At 37.5% G+C, this 20,703-nt stretch overlaps 3 protein-coding genes and 1 non-coding gene across 8 annotated transcripts; 2 read left to right on the forward strand and 2 right to left on the reverse strand.

Moving 5' to 3' along the window:
- The first annotated feature begins 2,237 nt into the window (after positions 1-2,237).
- Positions 2,238-7,140, forward strand: LOC137731778 (uncharacterized). The gene is made up of 2 exons (XM_068470990.1): positions 2,238-2,395; positions 3,771-7,140. The coding sequence occupies exon 2, from the start codon at positions 3,929-3,931 to the stop codon at positions 6,791-6,793; it is 2,865 nt and encodes a 954-aa protein (XP_068327091.1). The 5' UTR covers positions 2,238-2,395; positions 3,771-3,928; the 3' UTR covers positions 6,794-7,140.
- An 822-nt stretch (positions 7,141-7,962) lies between these two features.
- On the reverse strand, positions 7,963-8,034 carry TRNAP-UGG (transfer RNA proline (anticodon UGG)). Its single transcript has one exon. It is a non-coding gene; the product is annotated as a tRNA-Pro (tRNA).
- Positions 8,035-8,258: 224 nt separating this feature from the next.
- On the forward strand, positions 8,259-14,420 carry LOC137731360 (uncharacterized). Of its 3 annotated transcripts, none has more exons than XM_068470461.1 (10): positions 8,259-8,643; positions 8,984-9,502; positions 10,061-10,117; positions 10,523-10,615; positions 10,694-12,882; positions 12,961-13,230; positions 13,308-13,388; positions 13,523-13,634; positions 13,874-13,940; positions 14,121-14,420. In XM_068470461.1, the coding sequence occupies exons 1-10, from the start codon at positions 8,529-8,531 to the stop codon at positions 14,215-14,217; spliced, it is 3,600 nt and encodes a 1,199-aa protein (XP_068326562.1). In that variant the 5' UTR covers positions 8,259-8,528; the 3' UTR covers positions 14,218-14,420. The 3 variants fall into 3 exon arrangements, with proteins under 3 accessions (XP_068326562.1, XP_068326563.1, XP_068326561.1); XM_068470462.1 differs by having other exon boundaries at positions 10,523-10,606; XM_068470460.1 differs by having other exon boundaries at positions 10,523-12,882.
- A 150-nt stretch (positions 14,421-14,570) lies between these two features.
- On the reverse strand, positions 14,571-19,431 carry LOC137731361 (uncharacterized). 3 transcript variants are annotated; one of them, XM_068470466.1, is made up of 9 exons: positions 19,280-19,431; positions 19,044-19,127; positions 17,618-17,989; positions 17,056-17,170; positions 16,580-16,892; positions 16,103-16,175; positions 15,654-15,744; positions 15,490-15,569; positions 14,571-15,301 (listed from the first exon to the last, which is right to left on the reverse strand). In XM_068470466.1, the coding sequence occupies exons 2-9, from the start codon at positions 19,098-19,100 to the stop codon at positions 15,161-15,163; spliced, it is 1,242 nt and encodes a 413-aa protein (XP_068326567.1). In that variant the 5' UTR covers positions 19,101-19,127; positions 19,280-19,431; the 3' UTR covers positions 14,571-15,160. The 3 variants fall into 3 exon arrangements, with proteins under 3 accessions (XP_068326567.1, XP_068326565.1, XP_068326566.1); XM_068470464.1 differs by having other exon boundaries at positions 17,056-17,215; XM_068470465.1 differs by having other exon boundaries at positions 17,056-17,215; positions 19,044-19,431.
- Positions 19,432-20,703: the final 1,272 nt, after the last annotated feature.

Raw genomic sequence — 20,703 nt, forward strand, 5'->3', positions numbered from 1 at the left:
CCCTCACTCCAAATCTATATATTCCTCTTTTCTTCTTTCTCTCTCATCTTTTTTTTATTTTATACCTTTTTCATCTCTCCTCCAATCCGCAGTCTTCATTCTCTCGGTTCTTTCTCTCACTCTTCTTCCTCTCTATCTCGTCCAATCCTCTCTCTTCTTTCTCTTTCCTTAAATCATTTCTTAGTTTATTTCCTCCTCTCTCCTCTTTCTCCCTCTCCTATGACCCCATCTTTTTAAGATCTCTTCGTCTAGTTTCAGCCATAAGATTTAAAAATTTTAAATCACAAACCAATCAAGTTTTTGAGTCTTAAAGAAAATTGTTTTCAAAAAATATTCTTAAGAAATGTTTTAAGAAATGATTAAAATTTTCAAATAGAATATCAAATAGGCCCTTAGCTTTCTAGCTTTTTTCATGTGGTTTGTTTGTGTGTGCTGGGTTTCAAGGTTGGCTTTGGAGCTTTGTTATCTGTGTGTTTGTGGTTCATCTTCTTTATTTATGCTTAACTTGTTTTTGGGCTGCTGTTGTATTTTTTCTTGTTGGTAATGAATCTACCCTTCATTAAAATAAAAATTTAAAAAAAAAAAAAAAAAAAAAAAACGTTGATGCCTTTTTGGTTTGGTCCAAAAGTTGGATTCCTTTTTGGTGTCTTGTACGACTACATCAAAGTTTAAAGAAGGTGTTAACATCTTAATATGTGTACATTATATCATGTTTTATTACACTTTTTAAGGCCTTCACCAAAATAAAAAAAAGTGTTTTCGGCTAGAAGAAAATAGTTATGAATCTTAAAACAAAAAATAAATTTTGGGTCCAAATGAAACAATCAAATACTAAATTAATTGACAGGACCAATATCAAACCTTACCAACCAACTCATTCGACAAGCCAACTTTGCCGCACAACAATGGTAATATTAGCATATGGAAGGTTTGGTACGGTAATCAATATCCTATTATTGGTTTGGTAATCGTACCAAACTCAGTTATATTATTATGTATCTTATTTAAGCTATTTTTATTAGAAATTGTTTAACTTTAAAGTTAAACAGTTAAAAAATGTTTGATAAAAATAAAATATTCTAATTATTTCAAAAGTAATGGCCTCCAAACAATAACTTTTAAAAGTAGCTTGTAAGTTGCTTTCAAAAGCTGCTTTAATAAAAAGTGGAGTTGAACCTTTAATAAACATTTTAAATTCATGTTATATACTCATTAATTTTTAAAGATGACATTATTTTTTCTTCTATACAAATGTTATCCTTAGAGAACAAAGTGACGACCACCATCTATCACTATAAACCCAATCCTCTTATACCACCATTTCCATTACTACCACCATTGTTACCACCATCACCACACCGCAATCGCACCATAACCATACCCGCCGCCACTACCATCATAACTACTACTACCATCGTTGCTGCCACTGCCACCACCGCCACCATAACCACAACTGTCACCATCACCGTTGTTGCCGCCTTTACCATCATTGTTACCTATGCAGTCCAACCACCACACCCCTTTATTGGAATCACCACCACCACCATCACCATCACAACCATTGCCCTCGCCACCGTTGTCATCATCATTGTCCACACTATCATGTCTATTTTTGTCACTGCCTTACATTAAAATTTACCAACGCTTTTATACTACTTTTTATACTCACAACACTTTTAAAAATACATTTTAACAAACGGTCAATTGCTTTATTTTGCAGCTGATTCTATTTAATGCACAACAAAAGTAGTTTAAAAAAAAAAAAAAAAACACGGCAATCCCAAACTAGCCCTTTGTAATTTGCAAGAGAGTTGTAGCTTATAAGGTTAAAAGCATTCACCATTACACGCAAAGTAATGAATTCAATTTCCGTCTCTCCATATAAGCATATTTTCAGTATATGGGCTCACTTTGATTCATGTCAACGAGTTTCAGGTAAGACCCGAAATATCTCTATTTCCAAAATGGTCCAACCCAAGTCAGGCTCGAGCCCAACTTTAAGAGTTGGGCCCGGCCCGCGCCATTGATAATTCCTATGCCCTAATTGATGAATGTCCTTTTTGGTAATTTCAGTGAGGGTGGAATTGTAATTTCAGTTCATTGTCAACGAAATCACAACGTTGCTCTTTCTCAGAACGAAGTACAGTTCTTTACTAAAAAACATTGGGGCAGAACAAGGGACTAATCGAAAATTCACCAAACAAAAATGCCCCTGGATTTGAAATAAATTACAACTCTAATTACCAATAAACCCAAATGACCATATGAGTGGCATTAGAGAAATAAGCCGAAGTATCATAGGTCTTCTTCTTCCCCACTTCTGAAAACCCCAGGTCCCTCCAGAATCCTGTGTCTCCCAAATCGGGCTCTGTGATTTCTCAGCCAAAACAAATGAGTAAGTGCTTCTTTTCCAAAACCCTTTTGTTTTTTGTTTCTAAATTCGTTGCGACATTTTTATCACTTTTCGGCGTTTTCCCAAAGTTGTTCAAGCTTCCACCTTTAGCTTGAAGAACGATGTTTGACTCTGGTTGTTCGATGTATTAAATTACGCATGCTTTTGGGGGTCTGTTTTTGCGATTCAAATATGTCAACAAATTACAGTAGTTTTTCAAAATTTTCGAACTTTTCGAAATTATTTCTTGAGTTTTGGGTAAAATTAGGGTTCTGCATCCCCATATTACTAATTTTTACAAGGGTTTTGCTTCCCGTTTTGGACTGTGATGTGATGGGTTCTTTTGGGTTTGGATTGCATGTGGGTTAAAGGCTTCGTTGTGGGAGCAATTGGTATAATGTTTTTGGTTTATAAAGTGAACTGTCATACTTTCCGGGACTAAATGGCTAAAAAAAAAAAAAAAAAAAAAAAAACAAAATAATAAAAGTTTGGATTATTTGCAAATGAATTCATTTGTGAATGAAATTTAAATGTTTAGGACAGAGTTCAATGTTTATTATTGTCAAAATTAAACTTACAAGTCGTAATTGCTGCAGGTTAGTTTGGTAGTTTAGCATAGGACCAACCCTTGTAGTTGGACCAAATTTTCTGTATTGTTCGGGTTGAGGTAATTTACAATTGTCTCAGTTTGAGATGGTCTTTGAAAATTCTCACTATTCAAGAATTTGAGAATGGACTTTACACAGATTTAGCTTTTGAAGTATGAGGATAAATATTTGGAATTGAAATTCTATAAATTCAAGGATTTCATTTGGGTTCCAAAGAGACTGTTGAGTAGGGGACTGTGAGATAAGCGGTTATGTCTAGCTCCGGGAAATGGGATATATTTTGTTGTGTAGTTCGCGTTCTTATATCTTCCTTTGTTTTAATTCGTAATGTTTTATTATTCTATGGTTTTCCTGAGAAAGCAATTCATTGTATTGTGGGTTTTCTATATTTATTTTTCAGTTTTAGCTATGGTTTCCTGTTTTTCATTAATTATTTTGAATGTTGTTCTGGGTGGCTTACGGAGTTCGTTGAGTTGCTTTCTAATATGTGATGAAAATATTTGCGTGGTTTATTTGGTTATTACTCAGGATTTTGTTTTGTTTTTCATCTCCCACCTTTTTCAAGTTTCACTTCATAAGTAGGTGCTTAGTGATTTACTATTAAACTGCAAAAAATGCATTTTACATTACCTTTCTTTAATTTGAATATCAACTTAATAAGTAATACTGGGGGGTGAAACGTTGCACACATGTAATTGCTTACACCTTGTTTATTTTTCTTTATGTTGATTAAAGGCTTTTAATTGGTCCTAACTCTTAAGTTGATGCAGAATTGGCAGGGTTCAACTGGATGTGACTTGTGATATTGAACGGAAATCAAACTTGGCTTTTTTTCAATAAAGAAGCATGCTTTTGGGGTTATAGTGTTTCCTGTTGCTTTATGCACTATTAAATCAGCTTAAGTGAACTCAGGTTCTCCAGATTAGTGATGGATTGCAATAAGGAGGAGGCCATTAGGGCCAAGTCGATTGCTGAGAAGAAGATGCAGAGCAAGGATTTCGTGGGGGCTCGTAAGATTGCTATAAAGGCGCAACAACTCTATTCTGATCTGGAGAATATATCTCAGATGCTTATGGTTTGTGATGTGCATTGCTCTGCTGAGAAATCATTTGGGACTGAGATGGACTGGTATGGCATCCTTCAGATTGATCAAACAGCGGATGAGATAACAATTAAGAAGCAGTACAGGAAGTTTGCTCTCCAACTTCATCCTGATAAAAATAAGTTTTCCGGTGCAGAAGCTGCTTTTAAGCTGATAGGTGAAGCTCAAAGAGTACTTTTGGACCGTGACAAACGGAGCATGCATGACCTGAAACGCAAGACTTCTGTGAGTAAAACAGGTGTACCACATTGGCCCCCGCAGAGGGCAAGTTGGAACTCAAATCCTGGAGTTCAAAACAACTCCAGAGGCAACTTTTCAGGCGTTAATCTCCAGAGCCAACAGCAACAGAAACCTTTTCCACCAGGGTATTCAGATGCCCGATCCACTTTTTGGACTGCCTGCCCATTTTGTTCAGTCAAGTACCAGTATTATAGAGAAGTTCTTCTTAGATCTCTTCGTTGTCAAGGCTGCAGTAAGCCCTTCATTGCCTATGACACAAATGTGCCAGGTGGAGCACCACCAGCGCCACCACCAACTAACTTAAGTCAGCAGGCATTTCCCCCCAAAAAAGTGAATGTTAACATGTCTGAAGTGAGATTTCAGAGGAATGTTGGAGCTGAAAACTCCAAAGCTAAACCTTTCCAAAAGACAGAGAAAAAGGCAAGTAGCTCTTCAGGTGTTCGCTCCGAAAAGGTAAAGCGTAAGAGAGAAAGGAAACATGTAGTAGAATCCAGCGAAAGCAGTGTCTCTGAAAGCAGCAGTGATTCTGAAGAAGATATGGTCATCAATGATGCTGTTCTTCAGGCTGGTTTGAAATCCGGAATTTATGGAGAGCAGCAACCACGAAGGTCTTCACGGCATAAGCAGAACGTTTCTTATAAGGAACATCTAAGCGATGGTGAAGACACTCCTTTATCAAAAAGGGAGAAGAGGAGTGGTTCATCCTGTGCCACTGAAGAGGAAGATGAAGACACATTAAAAGAGGGGGAATCTAACATGAATAATAAATATGATCGTGCTGCTGATGCTACAGGAGATGAGGAAAAGGTGAAACAGAAAGAAAGTGCTTATTTTGAAGAGTGTTTGCCAAAGGGACTTGGTGAAAAGAAGTTTGGGGCTAAAGAAAGGGTTAAAGTTTTCGACTCGAAGAAAAGAAGTCTTGAGAATTCTCCATTAGATAAAAACTCCAATGAGAAACAAGAACCAGAGCCCTTGTATTCTTTCCCTGATAGTGATTTCAACGACTTTGAGAGGTACCGGAAAGAAGAACTCTTTGAAGCTGGGCAGGTGTGGGCTATTTATGATACTCGAAATGGGATGCCAAGATTCTATGCTAGAATCAAGAAAGTTCACTCACCTGAGTTCAAGTTGCAGATAACCTGGCTAGAGCCGGACCCCAATGATGATAATGAAATGAAATGGGCCAAAGCTGACTTGCCATTTTCTTGTGGTAAATTCAGACAAGGTCACTCTGAAACCACGAAAGATCTTCCCATGTTCTCTCATTTGATGATTTGGGGGAAGATTAGAAGTGCTTACATGATATATCCAAGAAAGGGAGAGACTTGGGCCATTTTCAAGAACTGGGATATAAAGTGGTTCTCTGATCCGGACTCCAATCAGAAGCACTTTGAATATGAATTTGTTGATATTTTGTCAGACTATTCTGAGGATGTTGGAATATGTGTTGCACTCTTGGAGAAGGTGAAAAGCTTTGTGAGTGTTTTTCGAAAGGTTAAGGATGGGAAAGGCACATTTCAAGTTCCACCCGGAGAATTATTGAGGTTTTCCCACAGAGTTCCATCTTATACATTGACTGGTGACGAAGGAGTAGGAGTTCCATTAGGATCTGTTGAGCTTGATCCTGCCGCTTTGCCTTTTAATATTGAAGAAGTTCCTGTTTCTAGAGAACGGAAAATAGAGGCTAGTACTCGTACTAATGGTTTTTCTGCATCGCCGGATACAAGGAATGAAGATGGTAATGTTCCCAAAGGATCATCCCCAGAAGGTATCGATATTCCGGAATCTGAGTTCTACAACTTTGATGCTGATAAATCTTTGGAAAAGTTTGAGATTGGTCAGATCTGGGCATTGTATAGTGATGAGGATGGCTTGCCAAAATACTATGGCCAGATAACGAGCCTTGATAGTCACCGATCCAAATTGTATATTGCATGGCTTGCCAACTTACTACCAGACAGGGTGATCCGATGGCATGATGCGGAGATGCCCGTCAGCTGCGGGAGATTTAGGGTTAGAAGGAGTCCACTCCAGGACTATGATTCTACTCTCTCCTTTTCACACCGGTTAAATGCAGTTTCTATTGGTAAGAATGATTTTGAAATATATCCACACAGAGGTGAGGTTTGGGCTTTATATAAGAACTGGACAGCTGGTCTCTCGTGTTCCGACTTGGATACCTGCGAGTATGACATAGTGGTAGTGCAGACTGAAAATGATTTGCAGAGAGAGGTCTTGATTTTAGAGCGTGTGGATGGTTTCAACTCGGTTTTCAAGACTCGGGTGAAAGGAGGATCAGCTGAAACCATGACCGTCCGTGGGGTTGAACTACTGAGGTTTTCTCACATGATTCCTTCTTTCCGGCTAACAGACGAAAAAGGCGGCAGCCTCAGAGGATGCTGGGAACTTGACCCTGCTGCTTTGCCGCTTCGTTTCTTCAGTCAGGCTTGAGTTGGTAATCAGACTAGCCTTTTGCTTCATAGGCCTTTTCCCAGAATGCCGGTGTGGGAAATGAAGCCGTCTATTGATTGGAATTACGAGGCAGGCACATTTTGCAGCCGGCTTTTGGTCTTTGGTGAAGAAGGAGGTGGCTCTGCTGTTTTTGTGGTGCATATTCTGAATTTCTTGTTTTTATACCCTTGAATTTTCACTGAACCCTGGGCTACCTATGCTGGAATGTTGGCCGACAGTGAAAGAAACTGATTTTTTTTTTCTTGCAACTGGAACCTCGTATTTGAATTCTCTGATGAACAAGAACAACCTCGTCTTCCTATATAAATGCTTCTGTTAGTTTTTTACTTCGGTGTTAAAGTATTAGCTTTTCTACAAGTGGCTCTCTGTCACAGTGGTTGGAAGGAGTGTTGTTCTTGCATCATGACGTGACTTCAAACCCTGTTGACTCCTAATCTATCAACTAATCTTCAAATCTATGGTTTGTCAAAAAAAAAAAAAAAAAAAAAAAAAAACACACGAAGTATTAGCTTTTCCTTTGCCCTACCAGGCTATGTTTTGTAGTCGTTCTTCCGACAAGTTTGTTTGGGACAGCCTTATTGCTTCATAGAATTTTGCAAGTCATTGGACAGTGAAGTTTTGGAGTGTGTACTTATTATGTTTGTTGTACTTGGGATTATATAGTCCCACAGTGGTACTGTGTATAAACGGTTGAAACTGGTTCTGATCAGAATACGTTCTGCATGCAAGTTTAGGCGTCATATTGATTTCCGGTTGCATGCAAGTCTATAATTTTACTAAGACTTGTCAAATTACGCAAGACTTTTTTTGACTTCATTTTGTTGTTCCGTTGGAGGAATCAAGCTCTAGACGACTTATTTTAATTCTAACTTATTTCCCTACTATTCTCTTGTGGCGTTGCCATTTGTGTTAGACTTAAAGTTTTGAACTCAAAAAACTTGGACTTTTGCTTCTTCGATTGACAAGTTCTTCAAGATTTGAATATGAACGATAAATAACGATGAAAAGAAGTGATTGTAACCAATTTCTTGGTTGATTTCTAGAACCAACAACTTCCAATTAATCCCACACATCAGATCAATCTTCTTCCCCTTATAAAGATTAAAATTAAATGAAAAGAGAAAAAAAAGAAACAAAAATAAAAAAGGGGGCCGTTCCGAGAATCGAACTCGGGACCTCTTGCACCCAAAGCAAGAATCATACCACTAGACCAAACGGCCGGTGATGGTATTCCATCATCATTTACCATACTCTACATTAGGAATTTAAGCTGATGATTTTCAGCCGTTGGATTTTGATTTGATCGTTTCCTGGTAAGTGGTGAAAGTTTCCGTGGTATTTTTATTTACAGTCGGAAAAGTAAAAGAGAAGAGAGAAACGTAGGTGAAGGAGAAGGAGAAGTTACAAACTTCGGTTCCGATTATAACAGACACTCACACGGTGTTCCACTCCTTCATTTTCCCTCCAAAATTTCCCACGGCCCCCCCACTATTTTCCCTCCACCTCCAAAAACCCTAATCTTTCACTCTCTCGCTCCCTCTCTTTCCCCAATTGATCGTCCTTCGCTTCTCACTTCCGCATACTTCCTACCCCACTTTCGATCGTCGCCGTCAATTTTTTATTTATTTATTTATCGTATTTTTTCCTTCTGAAATTTCGATGCTTTTTTCTAGGGTTCCGGTGGATTCTGATCTGGTTTCCGATAAGAGTTGAAATGGGTTCCCTCTGGGACGGCGACGATGAAATCAAGCCGATGGAGAAAAACTCACTCGTCGACTGCGCCGATACCGAGCCCATTTATACTCAGATTTCAAGCCCTCCATTGTCCGGTAACTATTTTTTAGTTAAAGTTTTGTCCTTTATGGTAATTTTAATGTGAATATATAGACAAGGGTTCAAATTTGTTAAATTCATGTTCGCATGGTAAAATTTTCGATTCAACGATTTCTGTTGCGGTTTTTCTCTGAATTTTTTCATGGAGAAGTAAGATTTTTATATGTTTGCGCATATGTTCTCTTGAAATTGTGCATATCACTGTGAGAATTTTTATTTGGCTGTGTTTTAGTATGATTTTCTCCCATTTTGGGATGTGAATGATGTTGTCTTTTGGTTTAGGATTACAATTGTTATTGAGATTTCTTTTCTTCATTTTGTTTTATTGAAAATTAGATGAGAAGGGCAAATCGAAGGATGCGGATGAGTTAGTGCGAGACATTGTGCCATGTGATGGTACTGTTCCAGTTGAAGATGCATTTGAAACCCAAATGGTAGATTTTAGTGATGAAACCCAATTAATGGATTTCGCAACTGAAACCCAAGTAATGGATTTCGGTGGTGAAACACAAGCGATGGATTTCGGTGGTGAAACACAAGCGATGGATTTCGGTGGTGAGACACAAGCAGTGGATTTCAGTGGTGAAACACAACTATTGGATGATATCAATTGCTTTGCAAACATGGAGGATACTCAGTTATTAGAGTTTGATGATGTAGTTGTCAGTGACAGTGAAGAGTCGGATGCAACTGAAGTTTTGGATGATAGTAAGGATCTAACTGACAATGAATCGGTACGGAGAGGTTCTGATCAATTAATGAATGGGGAGAATATTTGCCGCACTCCTTGCGAAAATAGTGAAAATGGGTTAACAGAGCAAGCCAATCATTTGGTCGACAAGCAACACAATGCAGGTTTGACCTCTTTAATCTAGACAAGAATGCTAGTCCTTACCTTATTTTATTTTTTGTAAAGAGACAATTTTGTTAGGAAAAAAGAAGTAAACAGAGAGGGTGGTCTAGCAGACCAGCCCAAACACCGCTACCACAACAAGGACCACAAAACCAATCAAACAAAAACAAATAACAGCCTAAAACAAAAACACAACCAGACTAACAAATAGCTGATTTCCAATCTAAATAAAGAAAGGAAAGCGATATTCCAGTGAACTCATTAGAAACCGAAGCCTGTAATCTTTAGCTTCATTTGCAGTCTAAAGCTTTACTATGCATAACTGCATAATTCGTTGCTTTATCTACTATTTCAATGATGAGCTTCTGGGAGAGTCTGAATTACATAATGGGCTCATGGATTGCAAATTAGAACATTTTCCTACTTATTGAATGAAATATCATTCCTTGGTTTTGGAATGTTTTATTTAATCTTCAATTCACATGAAGTTTCTTTTAATAAATTGTGCTTGTAAATTTATGTGCTAATTCATAAAAGTAAGTTGGGGTTTTATCTTTCAGGGCTCCATGTTTCTGCTGCAACACCTGTGGATGACGGCTCCCCGGAACTGGGACCAGGTATGAGCTATCCTGCTTCTTCATGGTTAGACAGTGCATTTTTGTTAATAAAAAATTTGGTAAAATTGTATGGAATATGGATGCTAGGATCTTGTGTATTAACTCCTTCAAATTGCATGGAATCCATATCAATTATATATTTTGCTAAACAGGTTTTGGTTTATGGTGCTGCCAGTTTGTTTGAGCATACAATTGATTTCTTATTTCAAAGCGCAAATATCTATCTGGGCCTAGTTTGTATTACGATTATGATTTTCTACAAAATAAAATAAATATGAAGGAAACATCGTCTGAATTTATTTTCCAGCTACTTACATCTGGAAGTCAGACTTCATGATTGCTCAATCGAATAGTATAATACACTCCTAATATGAACTATTATGTCAATCTACCCATTTTGCTCAGGTTCTGTGCATATGCAATTTACCTCAGTCCGTGCAGCATCCTTACAGGCCTCCGGTCTAGCAGCTTGCAGTACAGCTTTGAATGGTACTAACAGTGAGTCTCGTTCTGTTCCAAGTAATAACCAATCTTTGAATCAACTTTCCGGGAAAGATAATGCAGTATCTCTTTTAGGGGGTTCGACCATAGATGGGGAAGAAGTCAATGAGGAGCATGATTCAAGGAATGAGAACAAATGGAGGACTGGTAGTTCAACAGCAAGAAAACTTTTTACTGAGGATTCAGATGCTGAAAACACGGAAATTTCTCATAACGGCGCTAGTGATGAAGAAGCTGAAGATTTGCTTCAGTTTCCTAGTAATTTTGCAGGGTTGAGCTATATTGACTCTCAAGAACCAGGTGAATTATCACAGGCTAATGCACTTGATTTTGTGGATAAATTCCTCCAAAATAATCTTGATGAGTCTAATAAAGAAGTTGGCCATGGAAAGAGTGCAAGGGACATTTCAAAATTTGTCTCAAGTGCAAAAGGGCCACAAACTTTGGCCAAGAAAGCCAATGACAAAAGCATAGATAAAGGGATTTTCGATTGGGATGATAACCGTGAGGATGAAGAAGGAGGTGAATTTTTCCGCCGAAGAAAAGCAGACTTCTTCGACGGCGGAAGCCATGGGTGGAGATCTCTTCCCCAACCCCAGAAGTCCAAAGAGAAAAGACAGGATGTGGAGAAGGATTGCAAAAAACAATTACAAGGAAAGAACAAGAGAATAGGTGTAGTTGATTCTGATTCAAAACTATTGTTGCATAATTCAAAAGTCGACAAGAAGACAGCACATGAAGATGAAATGAAACATATAAAGAATCTCGTCAGTGAGTTTGACGAACAGTTTAACAATGACTCCCCTAGAGAGCAGTTGGATGCCAATATAAATAAGAACGATGCACCTGAAATGATGAATGTACGCTTTGATACTCAAATGGCAGCTGAAGCTATGGAAGCCTTGTGTTATGGTGAAGGGATTTCCAATTGTGATGCTAGTGATGACCATCAAGATGCTCAAGGAAATCAGAGTTGTCTTGAAGGTTCGATGGGAGAAAAATCAAAGAATAGAACTTGTTCAACGAAACTGTCTTCTCGAAAAAGAGGGCGTTTAACTGATGCAGGGGTTTCCCGAGAAACTCGACAAGCAAAGAAATCGAGGGTTGGTAGGAAGGAGTGTGAAACAAAGGTGGTGATAGCAAAATCAAAGAAGGGGAAGTCCAATGCTAAAAAGCATCTTAACATCATTGGGAACAGAAACATGGAGAAAATGCCTTCTGTTGCTATTGGCCTAAGAGCAGAAGGATCTATAAAAAAGCATTTACAACAGGATGTTGGTACGTTTACGCTGATTGCACGTCGAACTAGACGGTCTATGGTGGTAAATCAGTTAAAGAAAGCTGACGATGCATCCAGTGATTGTGGAGAAGAGTCGAGCTCTCAAACAGAGGATGTTGCAACTAGAGAAAAAATAATTAGTTTCACAGGTGTTCAGGTGTCTAATGCGTTGAATGCAAAATCTTCAAAATCAGGTCCCAATCGATCCGGAGAAGTTGGAAATCATAAACCAAGCCAACATCATGGTTCAGATCTCAAGTTTGAAGCTATTTGCAATGGCATCAAATTGGATGCTTTAAGCTTCCCCAAAGGAAAAAGATCTAGGAGAAAGTTATCTGATCAGGTTTATGGGCCTGATAACTTAAATGATCCACCGACCCCATCTGTTCACCCAGACAAAGTTGGACAACATGTCACTAGGCACACAAGATTGCAGGGTGCTGCTCAAAGCATTTTTGTTGATGTAAAGTCAACAAGAAGAACCCGATCAGCTACACGTGGTGACAAGAATTGTGCTAGAAAACTTGCACATCAAAGTTTAAAAACTGATCCTTGGAAAGCTCCTCTTCGTTGTAATTCTTCTCATAAGGATGGGATAATGATATCAGAGATTACAACTGGTGGAGAGGCAGTTGGAATTCTTGACAGGATGAGTGATGCAAATCCGTCTTCTACTACTAAAATGAGGGATGAATCCCCGCTAGGGAAATGCAAACCACTGGATTCAGCTTGTGCTACTCCAGTTAACAGTAAGGTGCCTGTCAATGATGCATCTCCAGTTTGTATGGGTAATGAATATTTCAAACAGTCATGCAAGAAGACCCCTTCAAGGCCGAGTCTTTTGAAAGAAATCCGTGACTTAAGTGCAAATGGGCATATACCAACTTCAGCATCAAAGGATTTAAGGAAGAGGAGAGATATGACTGATGTTCGAGTATTGTATAGCCACCACTTGGATGACTATGTAATAAAGCATCAGAAAAAGGTATTTTGTAAGTGAGTTGAATCTTTTTTTAAACATGCAAGTTCTAAACTAATCTTATCTGCAAATCTTTTTTTGCAGATTTTGGCCCGACTAGGAGTTTCTGTAGCATCCTCTATGACAGATGCCACACACTTCATAGCAGATCAATTTGTGCGTACGAGGAATATGTTAGAAGCTATTGCTGCTGGAAAACCTGTGGTGACGCATTTATGGCTCGATAGCTGTGGACAAGCTAGTTGTTTCATTGATGAGAAAAACTATGTACTAAGGGATACCAAGAAGGAGAAGGAGTTTGGCTTTAACATGCCGACTTCGTTGGTACGTGCGTGCCAGCATCCACTTCTGGAGGTAAATATTGTGTTTATGTTGGTGCGCCCAGAAAGATTAGACTTATATTGCATTCCCATTAACACATGATTTTGCAGGGTCGTAAAGTCTTCATCACCCCAAATACGAAGCCTGGTAAAGAAATAATTTCTAGTCTGGTAAAAGCAGTCCATGGCCAGGTATGGTTTTCTTTCTATCTTCATGCATGCATACACAGCAACATGCACGTATAAAGTTCATCCTGTTTTTATCTGAACTTTTGATTGCCATTAATTCCAGAAATGATTTTGATTTTGTTCGAAATGCTCATTAGGCAATAGAAAGAATTGGTAGATCTGTTTTGGAGGCTGATAAAATTCCAGATGATCTGTTGGTTCTATCTTGTGAAGAAGATTATGAAATTTGTGTGCCTTTACTCGAAAAAGGTTAGCAGACATTGCTTTTATTTACCAAGTATCTATAAGAAGTGGGGTTCTATTCACTCACCTATTTTTACTTCTCTCACACCCCTTGTTAATTTCTGTCCATTGATCTTCTTCAATTCATCTGATCCGACGGTCGAAAATTAGAAGGGTGTGTGAGAAGTAAAAAGGGGTGTGTTAATATCACACCCCTATAAGAATACGAGGTTTTTTTTTTTTTTGACACTGTTTTATACTTTCAGGAGCTACAGTTTACAGCTCAGAGTTGCTTTTGAATGGGATTGTTACTCAGAAGCTGGAGTTTGAAAGGTTAGTTTTACTTCCAGGATTTCATCCTTATTGTTCGAAAGTAATCTCTCTTTCTTGTATATTCATCATTGTATTCAATTGGTTTTGTTCTCTTTAAAATAACGGAAGAAACTAAAGATTATGTGTATCGAGGATTCGTATCTTGGTTTTCCTAACACGCTTGCGCAAATGATGTGGCAGGCATCGCCTCTTCACAGATCAAGTTAAGAAAACCCGTTCGACCATATGGCTAAGGAAAGATGGCAGTAAGTTCCTCCCTGTGACAAAAAATAAATAAGGTCAATTATATTTTTTCATCTTTTTTTTTTTTTTTTTTTTTTTATCAAATATCTTTCTTCCTTTATACGGTTAGGCATTTTCGTTGCGATAATGTGCATTACTAATTGAGTTTTCTTTTGTATATTTTCCTTGTAAATATCTCCATGTTGTATATAACCGTACTACTTGCAAATATGTGAGAAGGTTTCTTTGTTCTCCCTTTTTTACTGGGTGATGTAGCTAGTTACTGTTTACTGCATGTAAAGATTTACTCACTGTAACGTAAATTATTTTTTTTACCATAAGAATATTCTTGATTACTCGGGAGGGACGATGATGCTATTAGATAGATCAACTTACGATTTTCGACGTTATAAATCTTGTACTTTTAGGCCTAGTTTGGTGCGTATTGGATTGGATTGGATTAGATTATGTTGAAGGAAGAAATGGATATCCACTTCCAATCGTATTCAAGTTTAAAGTAGAAGTTGGACTAGTGAAGGAAACGTCGCACTTCCAATCCTACCAAGGAGGACACAATAAGTTTTCTTCACGTCTAATTTATCTTCCACCTTTAGCTTGAACAAGGTTTCAAAGTCGACATCCATTTCTGGCATCAGTATACCTAGAATGCGGTGGCTTATCCAATCCAATCTAATAGAAACCACCAATGAGTTTGAGCTCTCATTGTACGGAGTTACGGGTTTGAGCTCATAAAAGCAAACCGATAGTGCTTGCTTTAACTTGTACATGTTACGTCCTTTAACCAAACCAAGGTGGTTCAAGAGCATCTACCCTTGTACTCGAGGTCGTCTTCCTCCATTCCCCCGCCCTAATGGCGCAACATTGTTTACAAAACTTTAAGTAAAAAAATTATGAATATAAAGACAAAGGATGCCACATTTAGCAGTCGACTCTTTCGCTACAAGTCATATGGTGCAACTGTTAAATCCAGGTATCAGTCATACAGGGCTAGAGCTTTGAGATTGTGCAACTTGAACTCTCCAGGTGAAATATTTCATGTACAATGAGTTGAGGCTCATCGCTATTCCGAAACCCAACACTGCAGCAAGCAATATCGCGTAAATGGCCATCAGATGAAGCTGAAAGAAAGAACAAAAAAGATTTAGTTAATAAGGCAAATTGTGAAATAATCAAGCACAGAGTCTGGCATTAGGCAGTTTGGTGCACCGTAGAAAAAACCGCAGTAAGCAACAGCAAAACACACGCAGATCATGGAGCATATTATGACAGGGTTTGGATAAAATCACGAATCGAAAGCATCACTCACTATGCTGTAGAACAGGTGGACGATGAGGGCGACAAGCGCAAACTCCAGAGCTGCATAAGTCCATATGTACTCCCTGATTGCTGCAATTAAACAAGCAAATGGTTAGACGGTTATAAACTTACAGAGACAGAAGAGAACCAGAAATCTCAGATGCTCTGCTATACCAAGGATGATGGCGAATGTGGATGCCAAGAGACCCAATGTAAATGCAAACGGTGCTGTAATTACAATCGCTCTAGTTTTCAAGTCACGAATCTACACATTGGAAAAGAGGTAGAATTAGCATTGTTACGCCAACTATCAGTCACAACTTGAACCAGTTCTGTCCTTTCTTTCAATGCGTTCTTTTTGGGACCCTGTATGTGCTCAGATAGTTTGTAGACCATACAAATGAACAGATAATATTTCATGGCACCTGGAGCCGCATAATTTAGGCGTTCTTACACAATGTCTTGCATAGTGCTAGGTATGGTCTAATTACACACAATTAGATTGGATTATTTTGAATTTTATTGGAGGATATCGAACTCATCAGGAGACACAAACAAGTTCTAGTTTAGCGGAAATCAAATTCTTAGTTCTAAAAGTTTTTTTCACCAGAAGAATGGCATACCAGTAGCTGCTCAAGGAAGAAGAAATAGCATATTGTGCTAATCAAGACCAGTACCACAAAGTCCTGCCAGGCACTGCATTAAATACGACTTCATTAGCTATAAAAGAGTAAAAAAGGAAGCATGATATCTATCATAAGTTGAATTCTACAAATAATGCACAGGTGTGACTTGATCAGAAGGAGAACCCTACATTAGCACTGTCGCCTGCCAATGATGTGGCTATGATGGCTGAAATTTGTCTCTACAAGATAAGAAAATATGATTTGGATCCAATCGATATGACTTAGATCCTCTTCTGGCATTTAATGTTAGAGAATTCTAATTGGACATTCATGACTGAACCGAAATGGATGTTTCATGAAAAGGTTTCTACCTGTTTTTTCTTTCCCTTTACTAGTCATGATATCATGAGTCTCCAAATAATACCCTCTATCAAAGTCATAAATGGAAAGGATCTCAATACCGCATTATCTCACCTTATCGTTTCTGGATGCAAACCCTGTTGGTTGTGCTGCTGTCCACTACCCCTTTGAGCAGTGCTCTGCACCCGAAGCAATGTTACAGGTAAATTCTGAACCTCTTGACCACATACATCACATTTCTTGTTTCCTTTTGTGCTGAACCACTTAATGGCGCACTCTTCATGTAGAAGTCTAAGAGCACCTTTGCAAAAACATTCCATTTTGAGCGTATTTTGTTCATCACATGCATCAAGACATATCCTGCACACTGCTTCTTCTTCAGGAATTTCTTCATCATTGGCCTCCACTGGAACTGGAGTTATTTGATCTAATTTGCCGAAAATAAAGTTAGAGGGGAGAGAGAGAGAGAGAGAGGAATACATAAGCCAAAAGTAGTTGAAATGTAGTGAGTAAATTCATTCATTGTTACAAATATGTGAGTTGTATTTGCAGCATGAACAAAAAACCAGAATAATAGATTCACTACTTACCATCACTAGGATCTGCTTGAGTCTGCTCATTTCGAGTTGCAAAAGATACGGATCTTACAATGACTTTATTACATCCAGGCATAGAAAGGGACCTCAAAACTGTTGTAATTTCTTTCTGCACACAATTAATCACAACCATCTCTTTCAGTTGGATGACTTCCTGATTAACAAGCCATTTTTAGGAAGCATTAATGAGGAAAAAAATTAGAAGCACAAAGATTCAGATTTAATTTTCTTTTTCATGGTACATACATAGTAGTTTAATGGAAAAATTGACCCGAATTATCATATAACACGGTTAAGAGGTAACTTGAGTGTCTAAACTGAAAACGTAAATCAGATTCCATTTTCGGGACAATGAATGCTCAGACATCATTCTTGGAAACAGCATTTAGGGGATAAAAAAAACAATCTACAATGTCTCTAGGTAAATCATCAATCATAATTTTTGTTTGGAAGATTATGATCTTTTGTTGCATTACCAGTTTTATACCTCCAAATGCAAAGAAGTTCATGTGAAATCTCAAAAACTAGGGAAACTGTAGAATGCATGACCACTTACACGTGGCTTGTGCACTTCATTATACATCCTCGCAGAGCTGGGTGTAGCAACAGAGGCGGACAAATTTGATATCGGTGTAACAGGAAGAGAGGTACATCTTTCAGGATCTCTACTGGGGTCTGAATTAAGGAGGGAGCTTCTCTCACCATCCGGTTGATTGCCTTTTCTCTTGAAGCTTAAAGCCCGGAAAAGGCCCCCTGATAGCGAGCTGCCCTTAAAGGAACCTTGAGACTGCAGTAAACCCTTTCCGCTACGGCTACTGCCAAAACCCACAGGCCTTCGGGGTATCTGAAGTGATATGTCTGGGCGCCTCCCAGTAGGTTCCAGGTCGGTAGCTTCTTCATTTACTGTCTTCAGATTTTGGAAACCAGCCTTCACAAAACAAAATATCTAATGCTACATCTCATTTGGTCTATAAGCTTTCAGAAGATTTCTTATATCAATTAACAAAATGAAAAGACACAAACTTTTCATACAAAAACAACCCAAATGGCTATAAAGATTTGGGATTTTCTAGTATACTCCGGGTTTTTTAACCGTTACTAAAAAACAGATCATATCTGCAATAATCAGAAAAAAAAGTAACAGAGAAGCAGTTTGCAGTACACAATCAAGATCTGCAAAATACTAATAAAGGAGGGCAAAAGAGAATGTAACAGTTTGGGAGTAGTTTTAACTAGTAATGAAAAATAGCATTAAACCAGTGAAACCAGAAACTGGGCAAGGGGCACCCCTAAAGTTTCATGCTTAACTTTATCAGGTAACATTAGTTCTCGTCTGAAATCCAACCACCAGAGACAAAAATAACCAAAAATCCAGCTTCAATTAGGAGTTTAAAGATTATAAAAGAGTTTACAAGTTCTTGTGTATTCAATCAAGAATTTAAATGAATCCATGAAAGTCCATAGATATTCAGTCAGGATTTTAAAAGAGCTTGTAGAACTCCACAGAATCTGAGTCTAATTTTGGATTTTAAAGCAGTTCATAAAACTCCATACGCATTCAATTAAGATTTGATTTTAAAGTATTTTAAAAGATGAAGATTTTAATGGATTTGGAGGGATTTTTATAGTGTTTCTAGGCTTTATAAAATCAGACCTCTCCCTTAAGACTCCACTTAAAATTCACATAAAGTCTATGGAGTCCATAGACTTACAACTCTTTTAATCTCAATTAAATACACGCCCTAATAAAGCAAGCAACACAGCAAATAAATCGACCCAGCAAAAAACTTCGTTTTACCCAGTTGATTTCTTGAGGTAAAAAATGATAAATCAAGTTCAAATCCTCCACTTTATCCACACAAAAAAGTTCAAACCTTGCGAGAGCAAAGCATAGGTTGCATCCAAAAAGTTGCAGAAACAGTAAATGCAAACATGGAAAACATACAAAAACAGGTGAGAGATGGGGAAGTTGAGATATAAACCTGAGGAGAAGGAGGAGGTTCTGCAGCTCCATTGGGGACTGATTCAGCAGCTAGCATTGTTATTACTGAGGACCCCAAGAATTTCTTTTGGGAAGGAAAAACAAGAACCCAGCAAATATTAGAGTGAGAGAGTGAGAGACTGAAAGATTATTAAGGAATTGGAGAATTGTAGTGGTTTTAATTTAAATTAATTTATTAGAATAATGGAAAATGCAATTTAATTGGTGAGAAAATACATGGAATTATCTGGGAGGACGATCAAATGGTCAGGTCGCGGAGGAAGATGACGAGAAGTTTTGTAACTTTTGTCTGAAGTTGAGCAGAGGTTTTCGTCTCGTTGCGCGTTCACTTACCCATTTGTTTCCCGAGAGGATTGAATGAGGATGCTCTCGGATCATTTTCGGGAATTCCAATCACTTCCGTTTATCGTATATATTGTCATCAGAAATTATTGTCGATTTTTTTATTTAAAATTAAATATAAACAGTATCTGACGAAAACTAACCCGCACAATATACGATGAACAGACGTGATTGAATGATTCTTTGAAAAGTAAATTTTATTGAAAATTGAATACAATACCTCTATTAAGATCATTTTTTTTTTAACAAACGATATTATCTACACTAAGGGATGAGATAGTGAACTAAACTCCACACGTAATTAGTTATTTATATATAAAGTCAATGGAAAAGTGAATATTGATTTTGGTGTCACCAAGCTTCAACAAAAATATTTGGATAAAAATACCCCTAAGACAAAACACTTTAAGGAAAATTTTATTTGAACCCATATAACCTCTTTTTACCCCAACTTACTCTATTCACCAATATTTTTTTTTATTAAAGAAATAATCTCTCTTTAAACCCAAATTTATTACTTAAAATATCATTTCAAACCCAATTCAAAATATTAATTTATCTTTACACTCATTCCTTTATAAAATAACATCTGTAATTGAATTTAAAAAAAAAAGAGGCATCCTTGCCCCACCCTCTCTTCCCCACTAGTATTTCCGTGGCTACTTTTTTTTTTTCCTTCTTTCTGCTACCAAACCCAGACATTTGTCTTTTTTCTTTCTACTGATGTGCATAAGCAACAAATCAAACAATTCATCCCCTTATATTTATCAACAAGCAAGTAAGTTTATAATTTAAGAACATTGGTAAGAAGTTTTTCCTTAGAATTTTCCAATTGCAAAATGTTTTACAAACCATTCGGGATTGATGAAAAAAATTGAAACTCAAATACTCATCTTCTAAACTTTAAAAAAATTGAAATCAAACAAACAAAATATTCATAAATTGAGTCATACCATAGTTGGAGGATTCAAAACTTCAAAATCACCATCCATCAATAAAAAAAACTTCTTTTTTTTTTCTTCTACAAGACCTATTAGGGTTTTAGCCAGAATGAATGTCTGATAAACAAGAAGTGATGGTAGGGTTTAATAGGTTAAATTTGAGTTTTATTATTAATTTCATTTTGTACTTAATAGTAATTATGCAATAGGGTAAAATAGACAATTAACAATTTAAATTTAAGTTGGTTGTTAGAGGTTACGTGGGTTCAAATAAAATTTCCCAAACTTCAAAGGCATCCCAAAATAATGCATCAAATAAGGCAGGGGTATTTTTGTCATTTTAACATTATTTTTTTA

The sequence above is a fragment of the Pyrus communis genome, chromosome 4 (assembly GCF_963583255.1).
Source record: "Pyrus communis chromosome 4, drPyrComm1.1, whole genome shotgun sequence".
Lineage (NCBI taxonomy): Eukaryota > Viridiplantae > Streptophyta > Magnoliopsida > Rosales > Rosaceae > Pyrus > Pyrus communis.